Raw genomic sequence first — 17,839 nt, forward strand, 5'->3', positions numbered from 1 at the left:
GTGCAGAGACCCTGATTGCAAAGGCTTTTGTTAGATCATTTCTGCAGCAGGAATCTAGTCATGAGCTTGGGAAATGAGGTTTTCTTTTATGTGACATATTGTCTAATGGAAAATATCCTTGGTGCCTTACAAGTAATCTATGGAATTAATTAAGAAGATAGTCAGCCTATAAAAGCTTTTGCTAGGGAGGCATAGTTATTCCTCTATGAACATTCCAGTGATTGGCTGTGATGCCATTTAAGAGAGAAAAGTATTTTGCTGCAACACCACACTGAATAAATTATATGAAAATAGACCAAATTGAACAAGATTTCTAAAAATTTGTCAGGAAACACATGAAAATTTTCACTTTTATTTAGTTTAAAAAACTGTCCATACAAAATAGCATGTTTTGGTACGTTACTGGATTGTATCTGTTTTCTCTTTTGTAAAGGTAGCCTTTATAACAATTAGCATGGCATTTTTATATCAGGTATTTAATACTGAATCTGTTCAAATGACATATTTTCACATATTCAAAATGTTTCCCTCTTTCCTCAGCTAAAACTCTTTGCTGAGTCTAATCTATACTAGTGATTATTAATTCCTTGTCTTTCTCCTTTCCTTCATTCTGTTAAGACATTCTCCATAAATACAAAACAGTTGTTTCAAGATGTTAAGGGCTTGTTTTGTATTTCCAAAGAGATTTTACACTCAGATTTTTACAGTGGGAGTTACACAGTGAGAAGGGGGCTTTTCTATCTGCCATGATTTAATGTGTATATGCCTCCACATTTTGTCCTCTTAGACTTCCTCACTATCATTCTAAATTCCCCTCTTTCCCAAAACTCTAACGCGCTCACCTTTCCCAAATCATTTTCATATTGTGCCTTTTGGCTGGAACAATGCATTAGTGAGAGACATACATTGTGTTTCCTTTCACAAGACAGACAAAAAACCAGCCCAAGATGGAAATGTAAATCGGCATGGCAAGCAGTCATCAATTCCCAGTCAAAACATTAAAGAACAGAAAATGTTAAATAATGGAAAAACTGCAGAAACATTAATCTATTCCACAGCTTAGGGGTTTTAGAATGGAAATTTTCAGTTGTCACGCAATTCTGTTAGTTGTATACTTTATACTTCCCCAGTACGGGGGATGCTCTTGCAATCCACAGATCTATTAATATAAATCTATAGATAATACTGGACAGAGAGCAAACAGAGAGGTTTATCTTGAGTATTTTATAGATATGTGACAGGTATCTGACCTAGTTTCCCCTGCTGGATACTGGCAGGCCACTATATCTGTATCAAAACACTGGCATTATCATGTCTCTTAGCCCACTGATCCTGATAAGTTCCCTGAAGGCTTACTCCCAAGGAGCAGACACCACAGGTGTGATTCAGGGCAACTAAGTTTGGATGTCTGCAATGGAGAGGAACAGGCACCTTCAAGGTGTAATTCATTTGTTCCATCTTCCTCAGGCTGAGATGAATTGCTGCACATTAAGGGCTGGCTCCTACCCAATCAGTTATGTACATTGCCAACAGCTACAGTCAGTAACTTTGGGTTTTTTCCTCTTGGGGCTCTACACTACAACCACCTTATTTTCCCTGGACTCCTGTTACCTTCCTCACCACCCACACCAACTTCTGCAGTAGCACAGACACGTTGCTTCCTACCACTGCACCTTCATGGGTGCCTCCAGTGCACCACTCAGCTGTCTGGGACATATCACAGTGGCAGCATTTGATTCAGAGCATTTGACAAGGCCTTGGCTGTCATCCATTTCCCCCATCCCACCTTATTCATTCTTCCTGCAGAGAAGACACAGGGAAATGCAGATCTTTAAATAACAAAGCCTCCCATCAGTGTCCTCTGTACTTTAAAAGGCCTCTTGATTTTGGTCAGTACTTTCTGTATTTCATTACTTGAATTCTTCTCTCCTGTGAATTTCTGAAGCTAATGATAAAATCCATAAATTTGCACAAGAACAGTGACCTGGGTTGTTCTAAAAATCACAGCTTCCATCCTCTCAACTGCTGTTTCAGGACATTTGTTTAAACCAATCTTGTCTCAGAAAGTCACAGTTTCCAATAGAAAATACACTCACAGTACAACTTCAAGAACTCTGGAGATGAAGGACCAGGCTGTAATCTATAGAAAATCTATAGAATTCTGTAGAAAAAAGCTGCGGCCATCCTGATCTAGCATTGGTGAGAACTCTGCTTCACGAAGCTGACCTTCAGACATGCCTTCCCGCCCGCACACTGGAGCTTCTCCAGATTCCCCAGAAAATGAGGTCACAGAATTGGTTATTAACTTATAAGGCACAAAAAGACACAGAAGTCTGAATATGAAAAGAAAAATTTCTTGAGGAGAAGAACATGAATTTTGCATATTGCAAGACAAAGCATAAAGTCATGGTTTCCAGATGTACATGTCTCCATTTTGTTCTTCTCCTATCTACATTTTCACTGTGGAGGCTTTATTCTTTATGAAAAATATTGAAGTTTCAAAAAGTGCGAGATGGTTTTTAGACAAAAAAGTAAGCACAGCATTCTTATATTTTAAGAAAGGGGAGTCAATCATACTATAAATGGAAAGGTCTATTTGAGCCTATTAGCAAAAGCAAGCTGTACCTAAGAAGAGTAGTAAGTAGAAAACCATGAAGACCTCCAAGAGGAAACAAAAGGGTTTTCAAACTGTTTTGTCTAAAATGTACTTTTACAGATTCTTTCAAGAGCTTTCAGATAAGAAAATGAAAGATAATTTGTGCACAGAATAGAGTTTTGTAAACCAGGTAAGACTTTAAACAGGGGGACATGACTGGCTGACAAAAGTTTCAGTCAATGTGGCTATCTCAGAAGCATTTTCTCCCAGGTCAGGCTGTATTAAACTTCATTTGTAACCATGTGGCTGTCTCAGAAGCATTTTTACCTCAGGTCACGCTTTATTAAACTTCGTTTACAACACCACTTCATTACCACTCAACCAGCAAAAAATAAATATGTAAATATGCAGTGGGTAATTCTGCATTTCATTTGGGCCCAGAGACCCATAAACTGAAAGGTCTTTTTCAAGAAAGTAGAGCTCTGATGTAATTTGACTAGTTCTATTTGTTCTGTTGCCACAACTAAAATACAGTTAATCCATGGCACAGAGCACCAACTCTCCACTTGCTCCATTACTAATTAACCCTGTGTAACGAAAAAAGTAATTGGACAACGAGAGGACCTGGAGTCCTTGTGCCAAGAGCAGTGAGAAAGGGAACTGTCCCTTCCAGATTCATACTTCCTGCTTGGCACTACTTTCAGGGAGGCAGCCCCACACCACCTCAGGCTTTAGGGGAAGATATAAATGTCCCTGAAACCAATCACTGTTTGTTTTAGATGCATAATGCTGTAAATACGGTGCTGCCTTCTCAAAACAAGTTCAACACCAAAATCATTAACATAAAAGGAGAGCACAAAGCCTACTGCTGGGTTTCTATATCCTTCTGTTCTCTGTCCTTCTGTTCCCTGCAGACAACGTTAGGTTTTTGCTTATTAAGCCATTACTATAAGGGAGTGTTGCAGCAAACCAGTCATGTCACCTTTGGGCCTTGAAAACTCTCACTGTGCATTAAGTGATTGTAGCCTTGTGCATTATGCTTATTCCTGGTGCTGCTGGCAGGCAAAAAACATCCCAAAAATAATTGCAGTTTAAGACCAATTATTGTAAAGGGAAAGGTGACTTCTGACACATGGGGGGCATCTCATATATAACAACCATAATTTTTTCTTAATGTATTGTCTATCTGGTTTTTTTCCTTCAAAAGATTTTTGACATTCTGATTTGTGAATGTTGATGACAGTAAATTCTTTGACAAGAAATTTTACCCGTTCCTGAAAGAAGTATGTCAGGGGCTTTCTTACTCCTTTTCAGTTATCTACGTATTTTCTGTATTACCTCCATATTCCTTGAAAAAGTCATATTTTTTTTTTTAAGTAGTTCAAGTTTTCAGCAACATTTTCTTAGTCTACTAGCTTTACAAAGCCCTGTTAAAGGCTGGAATTTGTCTACTTGGAAACATATTCATTTATGGGCTCCCTCAGATAATCAAGGAATTTATCTTTAAGGGCTGCATTCTGAAATTTGAGTTCAGACCCTATCTATCCAGACTTTCATTTATCTCCTCAAATTTTTCTTCTAAATTGCCATTGTGCTGTACAGTGGACATAGCATCTGAAATCTAAAACTTTTTTCCTCAGAAGTTCAGGCAGCTGGAAACTTCTCAACTGTTTAGTGATCATGGGCTTTTTGTACAGAATGTTCTCTGGGAAAGGACATTGTTCTGCTTGTACCATCACATTTTTCTTAAAACATTGCTGAAAAGAGACTCAATTTGCTCTGTGCATTAGATAATAAACCAGTCTGATTTCAACTTGCTCTGGCTGAATTGGGATGAAATGAACAGCCCAATGTTTTAAATTAAATAGCTGGAAGCACTTTTATTTATAATGCTTGTGGTAAGGTTTGCCTCTCAGTCTGGTTCTCTTTTTGCAGATGTAGTTGTTGATGCTTCCATCCATGATTTGGGGATGCAATCAGACACAGCGCTTAAAGCATTAAATAACAAACTTTACCTGCTAATACTAAGATGTTATGCTGCTCATGAAAATACAGAGCCTGAAGGCTGCATAATTTGTACTGTAAGTTCATTAGCTGTAGATATTTACATATTGAATAATAGGATCAGAAAAGTGAGAGACTGAAACTACTTACTAGAGTCCATGAAAGCTATGGAACGTTTGATACTGGTTACAGTAGCGGAGTGACATTGAGCTACACATGTGGTGGGCTTACCCTGGTTGGATGCCAGGTGCCCACTAAAGACACTCCGCCACTTCCTTTCTCATCAGGACAGGGGAGAAAATAGAAGAAGAAGGTCATGGGTCTAGATAAGGACAGAGAGAAATCACCCACCCCTTATCATCATGGGCCAAACAGACTCGACTTGGAGAAATTAGTTTAATTTATTATCAATCAAATTAGAATAGGATGATGAGAAATAAAACCAAACCTTAAAACATCTTCTCCCAACCCTTCCCTTTTTCCAGGCTCAACTTCACTCCAACTTTTCTCTACCTCCTCCCACACAGTAGCATGAAGTGACTGGGAATGGGAGCTGAAATCAATTCATCACTTGTGGTCTCTGCTATTCCTTCTTCCTCAGGAGGAGGAGTTCTCACGCTTTTCCCTTGATCCAATGTGGGGTCCCTTCCACAGGAGACAGTGCTCCACTAACTTTTCCAGCTTGGGTCCTTCCCACAAGCTGCAGTTCTTCACAAACTTCTCCAGCATGGGTCTCTTTCATGGGATGCAGTCTGTTGGGAGCAGACTGCTCCAGTGTGGGCTTTTTGTATGGGGTCACAAGCCCTACCAGCAAATCTGCTCCAGCATGGGGCTCTTCTCTCCAGGAGGCCACAGGTCCTGCCAGGAGCCTACTCCAGTGTGGGCTTCCCACAGGCTCACAGCCTCCTTTGGGCATCCACCTGCTCCAGTGTGGGGTTCTCTGCAGGCTACAGGTCTCCTGTGGACCTCCATGGGCTGCAGGGGCACAGCTGCCTCACCATGGTGTGCACCATGAGCTGCAGGGGAATCTCAGCTCCAGCACCTGAAACATCTCCTCCCCCTCCTTCTTCACTGACCTTGTTGTCTGCAGAGTTGTTTTTCTCACATATTATCTCTCATTCCTCTCTTTTAGCTGCTGTTCTGCAGAAGGCTTTTTCCTCTTTTTAAATACTTTTATCACAGAGGTGCTACCAGTGTTGTTGACAGTGTCTTGTCCAACAGTGGGTTCATCTTGGAGCTATGTGGCACTGGCTCTGACGGATGTGAGGGAAGCTTCTAACAGCTTCTCACAGAAGCCATCTCTGGTGTCCCACTTACCACCAAAACCTTGCCATGCTAACCCAATACAAGGTCTCATCTTCTCCAAAAGACCAAGAAAGCCTAGTTTTGTCCAAATGCCAGTTTGGCCTAAAGGAAACCTGTTAGCCATAGGTGACATCCTATACATTGCTTGACCTATACTATACATGCACTAAACTAGACATGCACAGCAGGGTTAATCACCACTCTCACTGTTGTCTTGGTGCTTCCTAGCACATATCTCACATAGGCATGCTCATAGCTATCTCCTCTCTGTAAAAAAAAGCTCAGAGAACAGCTGATATCATTTCAGTGGTGGAAGCTTTCCCTAGCCACCCTTTTCTCTAGTGGATAGGTGGTTTTGATATGTGCAGAGTAAGCTGAACATGACAGGGAAAGGATATGAGCACCAAATAAAAACTAGCAGCCAGGAAAAGATTTTCCTGATGACCTGCATCTTGCTCCTGGGTACCACACAAACTCTCCTGGCAAGCTGTAAAAAGTCAGTTGACCATAGACTAAGCACTCTATTTTAAACTGTATGCCTGGTTGATTAAATTAACTATATAATAAATAATAAACTACAATAAAGAATAAACTACAAACAAGTTATTGTTCTTTCAATAACTGGACAAACTGAAGTCATAACTGAAAAAGAAACTTGGAATCAACTCTAAAGGCACTGAGATTTTATTGTGCACCGCTCAGAGAACCAAATGACATTAACTACATTTATAAAACACCTTTTCTAACTCAGATCTGCAAGTGCCACTTGGGGTCTGGAAGTCAGCTCAATTCTTTTCTACCCATGAATCACAATCAGAAAAAACGTTTATGTAACAGGAATCTCATGAATAACTGCAGTGATGACGCACAAACCAAAAAAAAAGCAGATCGGTCTCTCATAACTGTTTTGGCTCTACAGTACTAACAACAACAACAACAACAACAACGAGTAGATGTCATTTTTTTCCAGAAAGATTATAGTATTTGATTATGTTCAGAAGCAATAGCTGTTGATTATGATATCTCTTTCACATCATCACTTTCTGAACACAGTACTCAGAAGTTTCAGTCTCTGAAGTTCTTAGTTTTGTCATATTCTTCTAACTTTTACCTCACTTTGACATGGTCATAAGTCTATTTTCCTTTTACACTCAGGGATGTGCTAAAAGTCACGGAGATACTCTGTGTGCTCTTTCTGTCATCTGTAATTTCTCTCAACACTCATCATATTGAAAGCAGACTCCAAGTTGCTGCTAAATATAAGTATCTTACTGAATACAAATTTCTAGCTTCTTATGTCCTGCTCCATTAGCACAAAGTTACAGCCACATTAAAAGAAACTGCTTTGCACAGCTATTACTACCTCTTCATGAACCTACATCTGCTTGCAAACTTGAAAAGTAATGAAATAAAAGTATTCTGTAATTATATGGCATAAACTACTGAAAAAGATTTCAAAAGATAACTTTTAGGGTCATGTTAACATTAAGACTCAGAGTATACTCACTAGTAGATATTTGTTCATACGACATAACCAAAGTTTATACTGTGCTTTTCTTTCTTGTCCTTTCGGGTTTTCCCCAGAGAACACCTATTATGTATTTCTACTGCCTATTGTATACACCAGCTGCGTTTTTGTTGCCAGATGTTGCACCAGAAATGTCAGCTGCTGCTTGAGGCAGGGAGTGAATGCAATTAGAGGTGCCCTGGTGACAGCTTGACACTTATGGTGGCAAAGTTTAAATTTTTAATCAGGCATATAACACAAAATCCCACACAACTTGGATTCTTCCTGAAAACTGGACCTACAATACAGCACTACCATAACATCTTTTATCAGGGAGATGCAAAGATCAATGTGCCAGCAGAAGCCCAGATGGATTGTCTGTTATTTGTAAAATATCTGAAGCTGGTTTCTGAAATGCATTCTGCATGCAATTGCTGTGAGGAGACCTGTTTTCCAGGGCAGTAAGGAATGCTACTGGTTTAAAGTAGTTAACTGCTTCTATACTGAGACATTAGTTACCATAAATATACAAAATATGTAAAATAAAAGGTCTGAATATTATTTCACTACATAAGTGGTTAGTTCCCATTTACTACATTTCTATCACTCACTTTCCTCTAGTCTGTCAAATGCTTTTTCAAGTGAACTGCATGAAATCAACTTATAATATATAGATTAAAAACTTTGAACACAATCATTAATCATAATGTATCAAGTACATTTAGTAGTAGAACAACTCTGTATGACTTAGTTTAGTATAATCATAAGGTGAAAAACCAAAAAATCATGTCAAGTTCAAATTAAATGTATTCTGGTCCTAGGGCTGCATGATCAGATCCTAACCCAGCATCAGATTCATTTTGGATACACTGTTTTTAGTTAAATGCAAGATGACTTTCCTCTTTTTCTCTTGCACAAATTACACATGTGAGTGTGGTCTGTATTTGTTCACCCAGCAGAAATTTCTCATCTCTATCCTGTATTTGCATTACTTCACAGTGCAGCTTAAAGAGTTTGCAAGTGAAAGAGTAATACATGGTCTATTATAACATAGTATAGTTTAAAGTATCTTACTGAGAGATATCTGTAATACTGTATTCATGTAGCAGAACTGCACAGATACTCTTGACAGCAACTTAGTTCTACCTGGTCATTTGGGGCAGGTAAACAGTAATTCATGCTGCAGGAATAATTTGGGATAAGGGTACTTTTCTGGACTTCGGCCAACAGGTTGAATTTATAAATATGTATTTCTCGTGAAAAATACCATGGGCTCAAAGTAATTCTGACTCTTCATTCTCTCTTGAAAAGACAGGTTTTCCAGGAATTGCTGGGCCACAGGGATGAACACTTAATTTGGAGTGACAGACACTACCTATATTTTCTCTTCTCAGAAAAGTGATCACAAGTAATTCTCTTCTGCATGTCAGTGTGTTGATCCAAATCTCAGGTTTATCTTGTATTTAGATTAAATATGAAACATACCATCAGAATGTGGACAGTAACACCCTGTTAACCTTTTGCACACCAGCTCTGGAGGGCATGAGTCTCTTGTGGTATTTACAGATGGTATCAGTGCCTACAAACTTGCAATGTGATTGGTACCTCATCTCCCATAAGAACATGCTCCACTTGGAGACTGTCCTCTCCTTTTTCCCCACACATAAATCTTTTTCAAAGAGTATTAGAAAATGCAGGGTCATCAAGAATCCCAGAGCCAAGATATCATAACTTATCTCACTTGTGAGACACTGAAAAAGAGAATAAATCAACAAATGAAATTTTACACCTGGATGAAAAGAAAATACAGTCTCTTTTCCTGGGCCGACCTACATTTTTGATTAACTTTTTTGAGCATCTATGCATGTGATCACATGTGTTGGATGTGGTCTGGAAGTGTCTGGCTGTGATAGGGTCAACACACTCACCCTATCCAGAACCAATATACATGGAAAAGCAGGGAGAAGCATCATAAAATGACTTGTGTTGTACCACTCAATTAGCATTCACTCTTAGACCTTTGTTTTCAATTTAAAATCTTCCCTATTTAATTTTATTTTTACTATTTTTTTCACTCTTTAAAAATGTTTTATCACTGTTTTTTCTCCTCTATTATTTAATTACTTTTATTCTTTTGTTAAAATCTTCACTATTTTAATGATCTGTTCCTTGGTCTGGGATCCTCTCATTCTTTACTACTGTATATACTGAGCACCAAATCTGCCTGAACTTCCAAGGCAGAGTGATGTAGTACAGTTGAAGAATGTGAGTGTGAATTCCTTGGAGAATATCTGCAAAACATTATCACCTTTTCCTAGAGTCAGAAACATATACCTGTTCAGACCTTTCTCAGCTACATGATCTTGACATTGTGCCTGAAGTTATTTCAACTCTTGTGAAGTCATTTCGGATTCACGTTCTCATTTCATGCTGCTAAGTGAATGCTTCGCTCCCTGCATTCACCACTTCCTTGGAATTTCACTCTGCTGTACTTGTCAGTGAGCCACTGTAGTGCACTTCTCCCTCCCTGCAGCGAGGAATATGGGTTTGAAATTGCAGTGTGGATAGCTCTGCAAGTTTTCCTCTCTGCCAATGGTTTCACATTAAAAAGACAGGACTGACACAATCGAATGTCAACATACGAAGAGCTGGTAGTCAAAGGAGAGTGAACCAACAACCACACAAAATTCACACAAGGTAAAAAGTTTCCTTCAGTCCAACAGTTACCACCTATTGCCTCTGGATATGTTCTGTGGCCAAATCCACAGACAATTTTCTCATCTCATCTGGGAGCAAACTTTTTTCAGTGGAAGCGGTATATTGCATGTGAACAACTTAAAAAAACCCTGCAGCTAAAATTTTCCACAATTAACATTCAGAATGATGTGTAGTCTTAAAAAAAGGGGAAGTAAAAATAATGAGAAATAATCTAGACACTAGCAGATCACACAGCTTAATTTAAAGCTAAGTGTTATGCAGCACTATTCTTAATCTCTGGGGATGGGGGAGGGAGTGTACTAAGAATGTAGATATTCCCTTCAGGATTATAATTAAATTTAGAAACTAACGTGATCATAAAATGTACATGCTAGAGTTTAATTTTAGGTCAGAGTCATATGTTAAAAAAGATTGCTACTTTAGACCTTAGAAACATTAGCTCAAGTCATGTAGCACAACCTCATTTTGATCATTCTGAGTTTAGAAAATGTACAATTACTGATGCTGGCAAGAAGTGACACCAAGGGCAAATGAGATTAGTAAGAAATAAAACTGCATGTCACTAGCAAAATAGAAACTGAAATGAATTATCAAATTGGCAGATCATTCATGCAGCCTAGGCAGCAATGTCCAAATAAATGGTCTTGAAAGCCGAAAAAAACCTCTATAGTAAGCACTTAAACAATCAATTTGAGAAATTTTTCAGTGCAGAACGTTGCAATAAGTTTCCTAATACTTAAAATATAAAGTGATTTCATAGCTTTCACTGCTGACCTTAGTGCAGTAATTAAATCTACAAAAACCATGAAGTAAGAAAAAAATTATTTGGAACCATTTGGCATATGTATTAATAGGGAGGATTCATTCACTGTTCATTTTCTACATTGCCCAAATTTCAGAGACTTTGTCATCATCTCTCCTGGTGGAAGCAGGGCAGAGTTCTAGGATGTGAAGCTGAATAGCTGCAGCAACACTCCCATGTTCTTGGATGTTGGGTTACAGCTCCTACAGACAGTAGCACGTATACAGGAAATAATATTTAATCATCTCTGGCATTGAAAACGTCTATCAACTACTGCAGCACTGAAGATGATGACTTTTAAGTTATTTGAAGGAATAGTTTAGGGTAATTGTTTGGTGTAACCAGTGAAATGCTCTTAATACACTTATATACACCAGTACCCATGTTCAACCAAAAGCATTTAAAAAAAAAAATTTTCTTTTTCTGTAAAGTCTTCCCTTTTTTCCTCCCCAGTGTTCTCCAAAGAAGTGTGAATTTCAAGTACACAGGCAGAATATCTACACATGTACCAAGAACTCAGTGAAAGAAAGGGAGATAAAGTGTAGCAGCTACATAATTGATCAAAGCCTGTATCCTGAAAATTCCTCTTCTGTTTCCATCAGTGGCAGCATGACAACTCATAAAAGCACGAGTGTGAGTCCATCAGGCGCAAATAAAAGTAAATTCTCAGCAATACCTGTTCTGGGTGGAAGTGAGACTTAAGCCCTGCTTGAGCACATTATCAAAGTTTAAGGAAGATCACAGGCTTGGCAAAAGAGATATGGCCTCTTTAGACCTTGCTCCTGCTGCCTAGTATGTCAATACATTTTAGACTCTTTGCATTAATTTCTACACTCTTGTCCATAAAAGATCTACTGATTTAGGACATTGTGTTGGAAATAACATAGATATAAATGATTCATATGTACTGTCCAATTATTTCAATGCTTAGGGTTAAGACAGAAGGAGAAACTTTAAGGTGTTTTCAAACTACTAAAATACTTCTCGTGTCACTATGCCTAAGCTGACAGGTAGAGGAACGTAGGGATCTAGTTAGGTCTCTGGAAAGCACCAGAAGCCTCAGCAAATAGTGGAGCACATAGCTAGAAGAAAATGCAGGTACAGAAATAAGGATTGCACTCAGTAGAATTTAGGCCATTCAAACCCAGCACTTGTTTTTTTGTATTGCACAGCACACTGGATGAAATTCTGTGGCCTACTTGTGCATAAGGTTGAAGAAGATGACTGTAATGGCCTGTTTTGGCCTTCAATCCCTGTGTCTGATTTTCCTTTAGGCTACACTTTTGCGCTGCCCTATATTTAGGCATGCTTAAAAGCATTTTTCTACTGCTACAAGAGAGTGAAGGAGTTTCAGAGTAAACAAACCATACACCCAGATTCTATATAGCTTCAAAGTGAAAGTTTTTTAAAGGAAGACCTCTTACTTCTTTTTCCATTTGGAGTCCTTCTGCTCTGATATTTCTCTCAAATACTTCCCTCTTCTCTGTATGTGGATTAGATTTTCTATACACAAGGATGTAGTCAATCCGACATTTCCCATCTCTAAAATACAGTCCACTGGTCTTGTTCTTATCAGGTACTTCCTGTAAAGAGAAAATCAAGCAACTCAGTAATGTTAATTTGCATTGGTAATTGCTGCGTTGGTGTTTGCATCATCAGTTTTCAGTAATACTCAACAGGAAAGATAAGGAATCAGAAAGCTGTTCAAGTTTTAGGCTCTTTACACAGAGCGCTTCTAACTTCATCTGAGAGGAGCACAGACTTCCCTACTTAAGGGGGTTTTAAGGGGTGTCAGGAACTCTTAGGCAAATGCTTGGACATATAGGGACGGGATAGGAGAGAATAGAAAACACAAGCAAACCTTCCTCCCCCACCACCTTCCATAAGGTTAGGAATAACTTCTTACTTATAAAATAGAGCAGAGAATAGTGTTACTGAAGTGTAAATTTAAAATTAAGAACTTAACATGGCTGAATGTCTTTGTACATGTGAAAAGAGTAGACAATGTTGTGAACATTTACTGTAGTGAGAAACACTAAAACCTGGCACAGAGATGCTCATTACTTTGCCTCATAGGACACAGACAGCAATATGAAGGCTCTGTACCGACCTCACCGTACCTCATCAAACTAACTACAGAATATTCCTTGCTTCATGAATAGCTGAGGATGGATTTGATTGGATTTATTTGGAGAGAATTGCTGGCGTTTGGTGTAGCAGCACACAAAAGCACTAAATACTGTTTCTTTTCTATTAAAAAAAAAAAGAAAAAAAGAAAAAAAAAAAGCCTGTTCAAATGTTTGCTCTGACAGAAAAACACATCTTGATTTCACTGTTAATAAGAGGTCAAACAGGTCACTCTCCTGAGGTATAAAAGACCAGACTACTGGTCTTTTTCCAGTATGTCATGAGATGAAATTCTCTACAGATCCTCTTTGCAATTTAACACTACTTCTATATAATACAATACTGCCCAGGGCTTAAGCTTTCACTTTCAGACAAGTTGAAATTGCCTGGCAGTTCACAGGTTGAAGTGTTTCGTACAGGAAATGTACACTGTGAAGGATACATGGGAACAAACAGCACTCCCTCTGAGCAGTATAAAGGGCAGGGACCTTCAGGAACCTTAAGTTCAGTCCAGCTCGAAGTTGAAGGGAAGGTTAAGCTAATTTACCTCTGTTTTTCCAAAACTTGCTCCACTATTTCTGCCAAAAATAGCTCTGCCCAATAATATACAATTGAGTCTCTTAAAAAAAATAGTATTTTGCCTTTCACATCTGGGAGAAGGAGGGAATTTTCAAAATACTTTCCCCATAAGAGAACTGCTTCTGAATTTAAATTGCAAAGTGAGCATTATAATAGGAAAAATTATTTTTACAGGAAACCCCCCCCCCAAATTGATTTTCCCATTCAAATAGTTTAGTATAAGCTATCTTTCTGATTCTCAGCAGGTGTTTTGATTAAATGTAAAAACCAGTGAAAGCATCCCAAATGTCCCATCCCCTTGGTACATCCAGTTCACTAACATAAGGAGGGAATTTTTTTAACGTTCTTTCCTTACAGTGCCTAACTCCTGACACAACTTAGTGCAGACTTGATACAGTGGAACAGTACTTAGAGTCTGAAAAGAAGGCAAGAAAAATGATTTAATCTCTAAGGAAAAAACAGTAACAAACTCTTTATATCTATACTGCATATCATGCTGATAAATGATATTATCAAGATATGAGAAGCACTTTTCATAGAACATTAAATGTGAAAACAGCTCAGGAGGCACATTTTATCTTTTTCCATTAAAAATCTCTGTCAAGAAGACATTTAAAAAAACCAACAAACCAAAGGGTATTTAAGGTTATTTAAATAAAGGAAGGATGTAGCAGAAGATCTAGAGGCTGTGGGTCAACTTGGTGGTCCTGTTGTGATTTCTAACCCTCCTGGCAAGCCTCCTGTTCAGTAGTCAGAGTCAACACGTACTTTAGCAAGTGGTGTAATAAGAAAGGGACTGTTTAACAAAACAATCCATGCTGAGGATCTGCTGTCTATGCTATGTAGGCTTAAGGGCTCATGTTGGGCCCACTGTAGTCTGGTCCAAAAGCCTCACTGGATTTACATCCGTAAGAAATCCAGGTTTAAAATCCAACACTGCTCTGGACTGCAAAGAAATCATGAGTAGGGGCAATTGAGAGATCCACTTCAAATGTGCACTCCTCATCTGAACTCAGACCCATCCTAAGAGCACCATAAGGAATGTGTCCTTCTCTGCATGCAGTAGTGACTCCACTGGAAAAATAGATTTGCCCCTTCCTATGTTTCTTCTTTCTCTGAAGAAAATTGGTTTGCCCTGCACTGACTCATCAGTGAATGCAGAGCCTTACATGAAGGAGTATCTACGAGATTCAGCCAAGGTATTTGACTTGTCGGACTTCTTCCATTACAAATATGACTTCCTGGGACAATTACTTTCTCTTGGACTTATGAAACACTACCAACTACAGTATTGTAATTTTTCACTCAGAAAGGTGGCTTGGACACCCTTACCTGTACTTGAAGGTTCTTTTTATTTTAGGAACACTGTATGTCAAACCCAGACTGACACACCCTATTGACTGTTGTGGCCTCTGGAAAGGAACTCTTTCTCTGGCCCTCTGTTAAAGATTGTAAGGCAACTTTATAGACTGAGTCTAGACTTTCAAGAACTCTTGAGGATCTAACATGATATAGAGACAGTCAGGGTTGGTTGAGCAGTGTCAGCTGCAGGACTTCTGCATCATCCAAGTATTACAGGCTTATGTTATTCCAGACAGAAGTTTGTCCTACCTTCCTTCAGATATTGCATCTCCCTCACCTGTGTTATGACATCAAACCTCAGTTTTCCTAAACTGATAAAAAAATATATGTAGGACTAAGTCTGACTTCTGGTTTTGGTGAAAAAGTGGTGTAGTCATATATGTCAAACCTCCATTCCTTCATCTAAAAAAAAGGATGCTGGAAGAAAGTAGAACAGTAAAAACTTCACTCTAAAAAGAAGCTTAGCCATTTCTGTCTATCTTTATGACTGTATTTGTAATATGTGTTGTATAATTTGGACTTGTTTTCCAAGGAATACAGTAGTTTTTATATTCTCAGGTGCTCAGTTGGGAACCATCAGCATTCAGACACATGACTCATATACATGCACACGCTAGGAGAGCTTTGGGCCAAAGGGTTTACCCATATTGATCCATACAAACCATACAACATCTAAACAGTGTATCTTTTCCTTCCAGAGTTTAGTGGGGACCAAGTACTTCGAAACTTTTTTCTTTGGTAGGCTGCAGCATACCTGAAGTCCCATTTAGACTTTCAATTTTCATCTTTTTTTCTCCCATCTTATACCTATACATGGCTTACCTTGTTATTTTCCTCAGTTATGGTTATTAAAAACCCCTTAAATCTGTTCATATTCCTCAAAAGTTTTCCCTTTCCCTTTAAAAAACCAACAAGGACACATCTAAGAGAAAAAAAAGGTTTTGAAGTATTGGTTTTGTTATATTGTTACATTAACAGCAGCATGTCTTTCTGATAATTTTCTCTTAATTTTTCCTCTTTAACTTACAAAATTCATGTGCCTTTCACCTGTGGCTTTTTGCTAAAGACCATATGGTACATGTTCCCAAAATGCAACATGGGAATATCATGTAAGATTAACCCATTGTGGTGCAAGCAGGCAAAGAGAGTCCTTTGTAAGTTATATGGGAAGCTAGGGAAGAGCTGTGAGTAGAGAAGATGAAATTGTGAGCAAGGTCAAACATATTCACGGTGCCCTGAATTTTGTTGCTTTAATTATCTCTCTAAACATTCGAGGAGTGCAGCTCTCTGTGGGCTGGTTTTCTAGAACAAAGAAAATCTCTGACTCTCTCCTCAGCAGTGTTGCACAAAAGAACTTGCACCACAAAACCCTCTAGCTGCTGAAAACGACATAATCTCTAATTGCATCTTCTAAACTCTATCAAAACTAGTAAACAAAAGAGGGTCAGGGCAGGGCCCTCAGCAATGTCCTGTGGTTTTCCACTCTTTTTAATTACTAGCATAGCCCCTGCCAGTTCTGGCCTGTGCCAGTCAGCCCTCTGCCAAAAACTTCTGTCATAGGTTAGCAAGCACAGTCCCGGAAGGGATGTCCTTGCTAAGGGGTGCTTACAGTTTCCTCTGGGACCTGATAGAACCTATCAGCTGGCCAGTTTGAATATGGACAATTCTCTAAGCCACTTAAAGTTGTGACCGTCTCTGTGATCCACATTTAAGAATAGGCAAACTCCCCCTCCAAGCTCTCTCTCGTTTCTGGCGCTGGGACAGGTGGCTGCGGGCCCCGTGTGGGGGCCAGCGGGCCCGGCCAGGCCCTGCTTGGGCCGGGCCGGGCCGGGCCACGGCCATCCTGGAGTCGATGGACCTGTTCCAGCCATGGAACCCCCCCCACTGCCTTGCCGTGGGCAGCCGGAGCGGCTCGGCTCTCCCCCCTCTCCACTGCGATAAGAAAAATTCAACATTCGAGCTGCAAAGCTGCAAAGCCGAGGTGAGATTAACCCTTTTTATTGCTGTGAAGAGCTGAAAACCTGAGGGAAGAGAGAGAGGAGATGCTTAAAGCTGAAATTCTGTTGTGAAGCTATGATATATCAGAGTATCCCGTTGTAATTTCATGAAGATATGGGGGGTGGAGTGTTCAACTCGTAAGCAAAAGCACCTGCGCTGAGATAGGCAGATGCTGACGCAGCTGTAATTTCATGAGAAGTTTGGACAGTGAGAGATGGACCAGATGAGGACTTTTGCTCCAAACGGGAAAGGAGAAAACCTCAGTCCCTAGAGATGGACCAGATGAGGACTTTTGCTCCAAATGGGAAAGGAGAAACCTCAGTTCCTAGAGATGCTCCCAGAAATAGTCCTAATGATGAAGATGATGAAGACCCTTTGCTCCCAGGGAAGGAGAAGGGCCTCTGTTTTTGTTTCTGAACGGCTCAACCTTAAAATTGTACCCCAAAAACCTTCAAGAGTGGACCCTTGAAAGCAGTTGCGGGAAAAGCTGCAAGTCGGGGGAAGGGACTCACACGCAGGCAGAGAGACTCCTCTTCCTAAACGGACTGAACAATATTTGGAAGTGGGCGGCTGTCTCGTTGTGACACTGTTTTCATAGCATGAGCAAGAAGAGACTTCTCTTTCTAAATGGACTGAACAAGGTTATTATGGAAGTGGTAAACAGACTGAACATCTGAAGGGTTGTCTTTTTGCATTGTCAGTGGGAGAAGGGAGGAAGGTGGGGGGAGGAGGAGAGTTCTGAAGGTGGTATAATTTTTATTTTTTTTTTCCCCTCTTTTAGGTCTGTTAATAAACTTCTTTATATTCTTTCAAGTTTGGTGCCTGCTTTGCATTTCTCCTA

General features: G+C 39.4%; 1 protein-coding gene across 7 annotated transcripts in view; it reads right to left on the reverse strand.

The window, feature by feature from the left end:
* The window catches only part of ANO4 (anoctamin 4), a 177,751-nt gene that overhangs the window by 82,712 nt on the left and 77,200 nt on the right, over positions 1-17,839 (reverse strand). For all 7 annotated transcript variants that reach the window (XM_048301053.1, XM_048301057.1, XM_048301051.1 and 4 more), the window contains one exon: positions 12,357-12,515. In XM_048301053.1, the coding sequence (XP_048157010.1) occupies positions 12,357-12,515 (159 nt within the window). The remainder of the gene's footprint in view (positions 1-12,356; positions 12,516-17,839) is intronic.

This window comes from Corvus hawaiiensis, chromosome 4 (assembly GCF_020740725.1).
Source record: "Corvus hawaiiensis isolate bCorHaw1 chromosome 4, bCorHaw1.pri.cur, whole genome shotgun sequence".
NCBI lineage: Eukaryota > Metazoa > Chordata > Aves > Passeriformes > Corvidae > Corvus > Corvus hawaiiensis.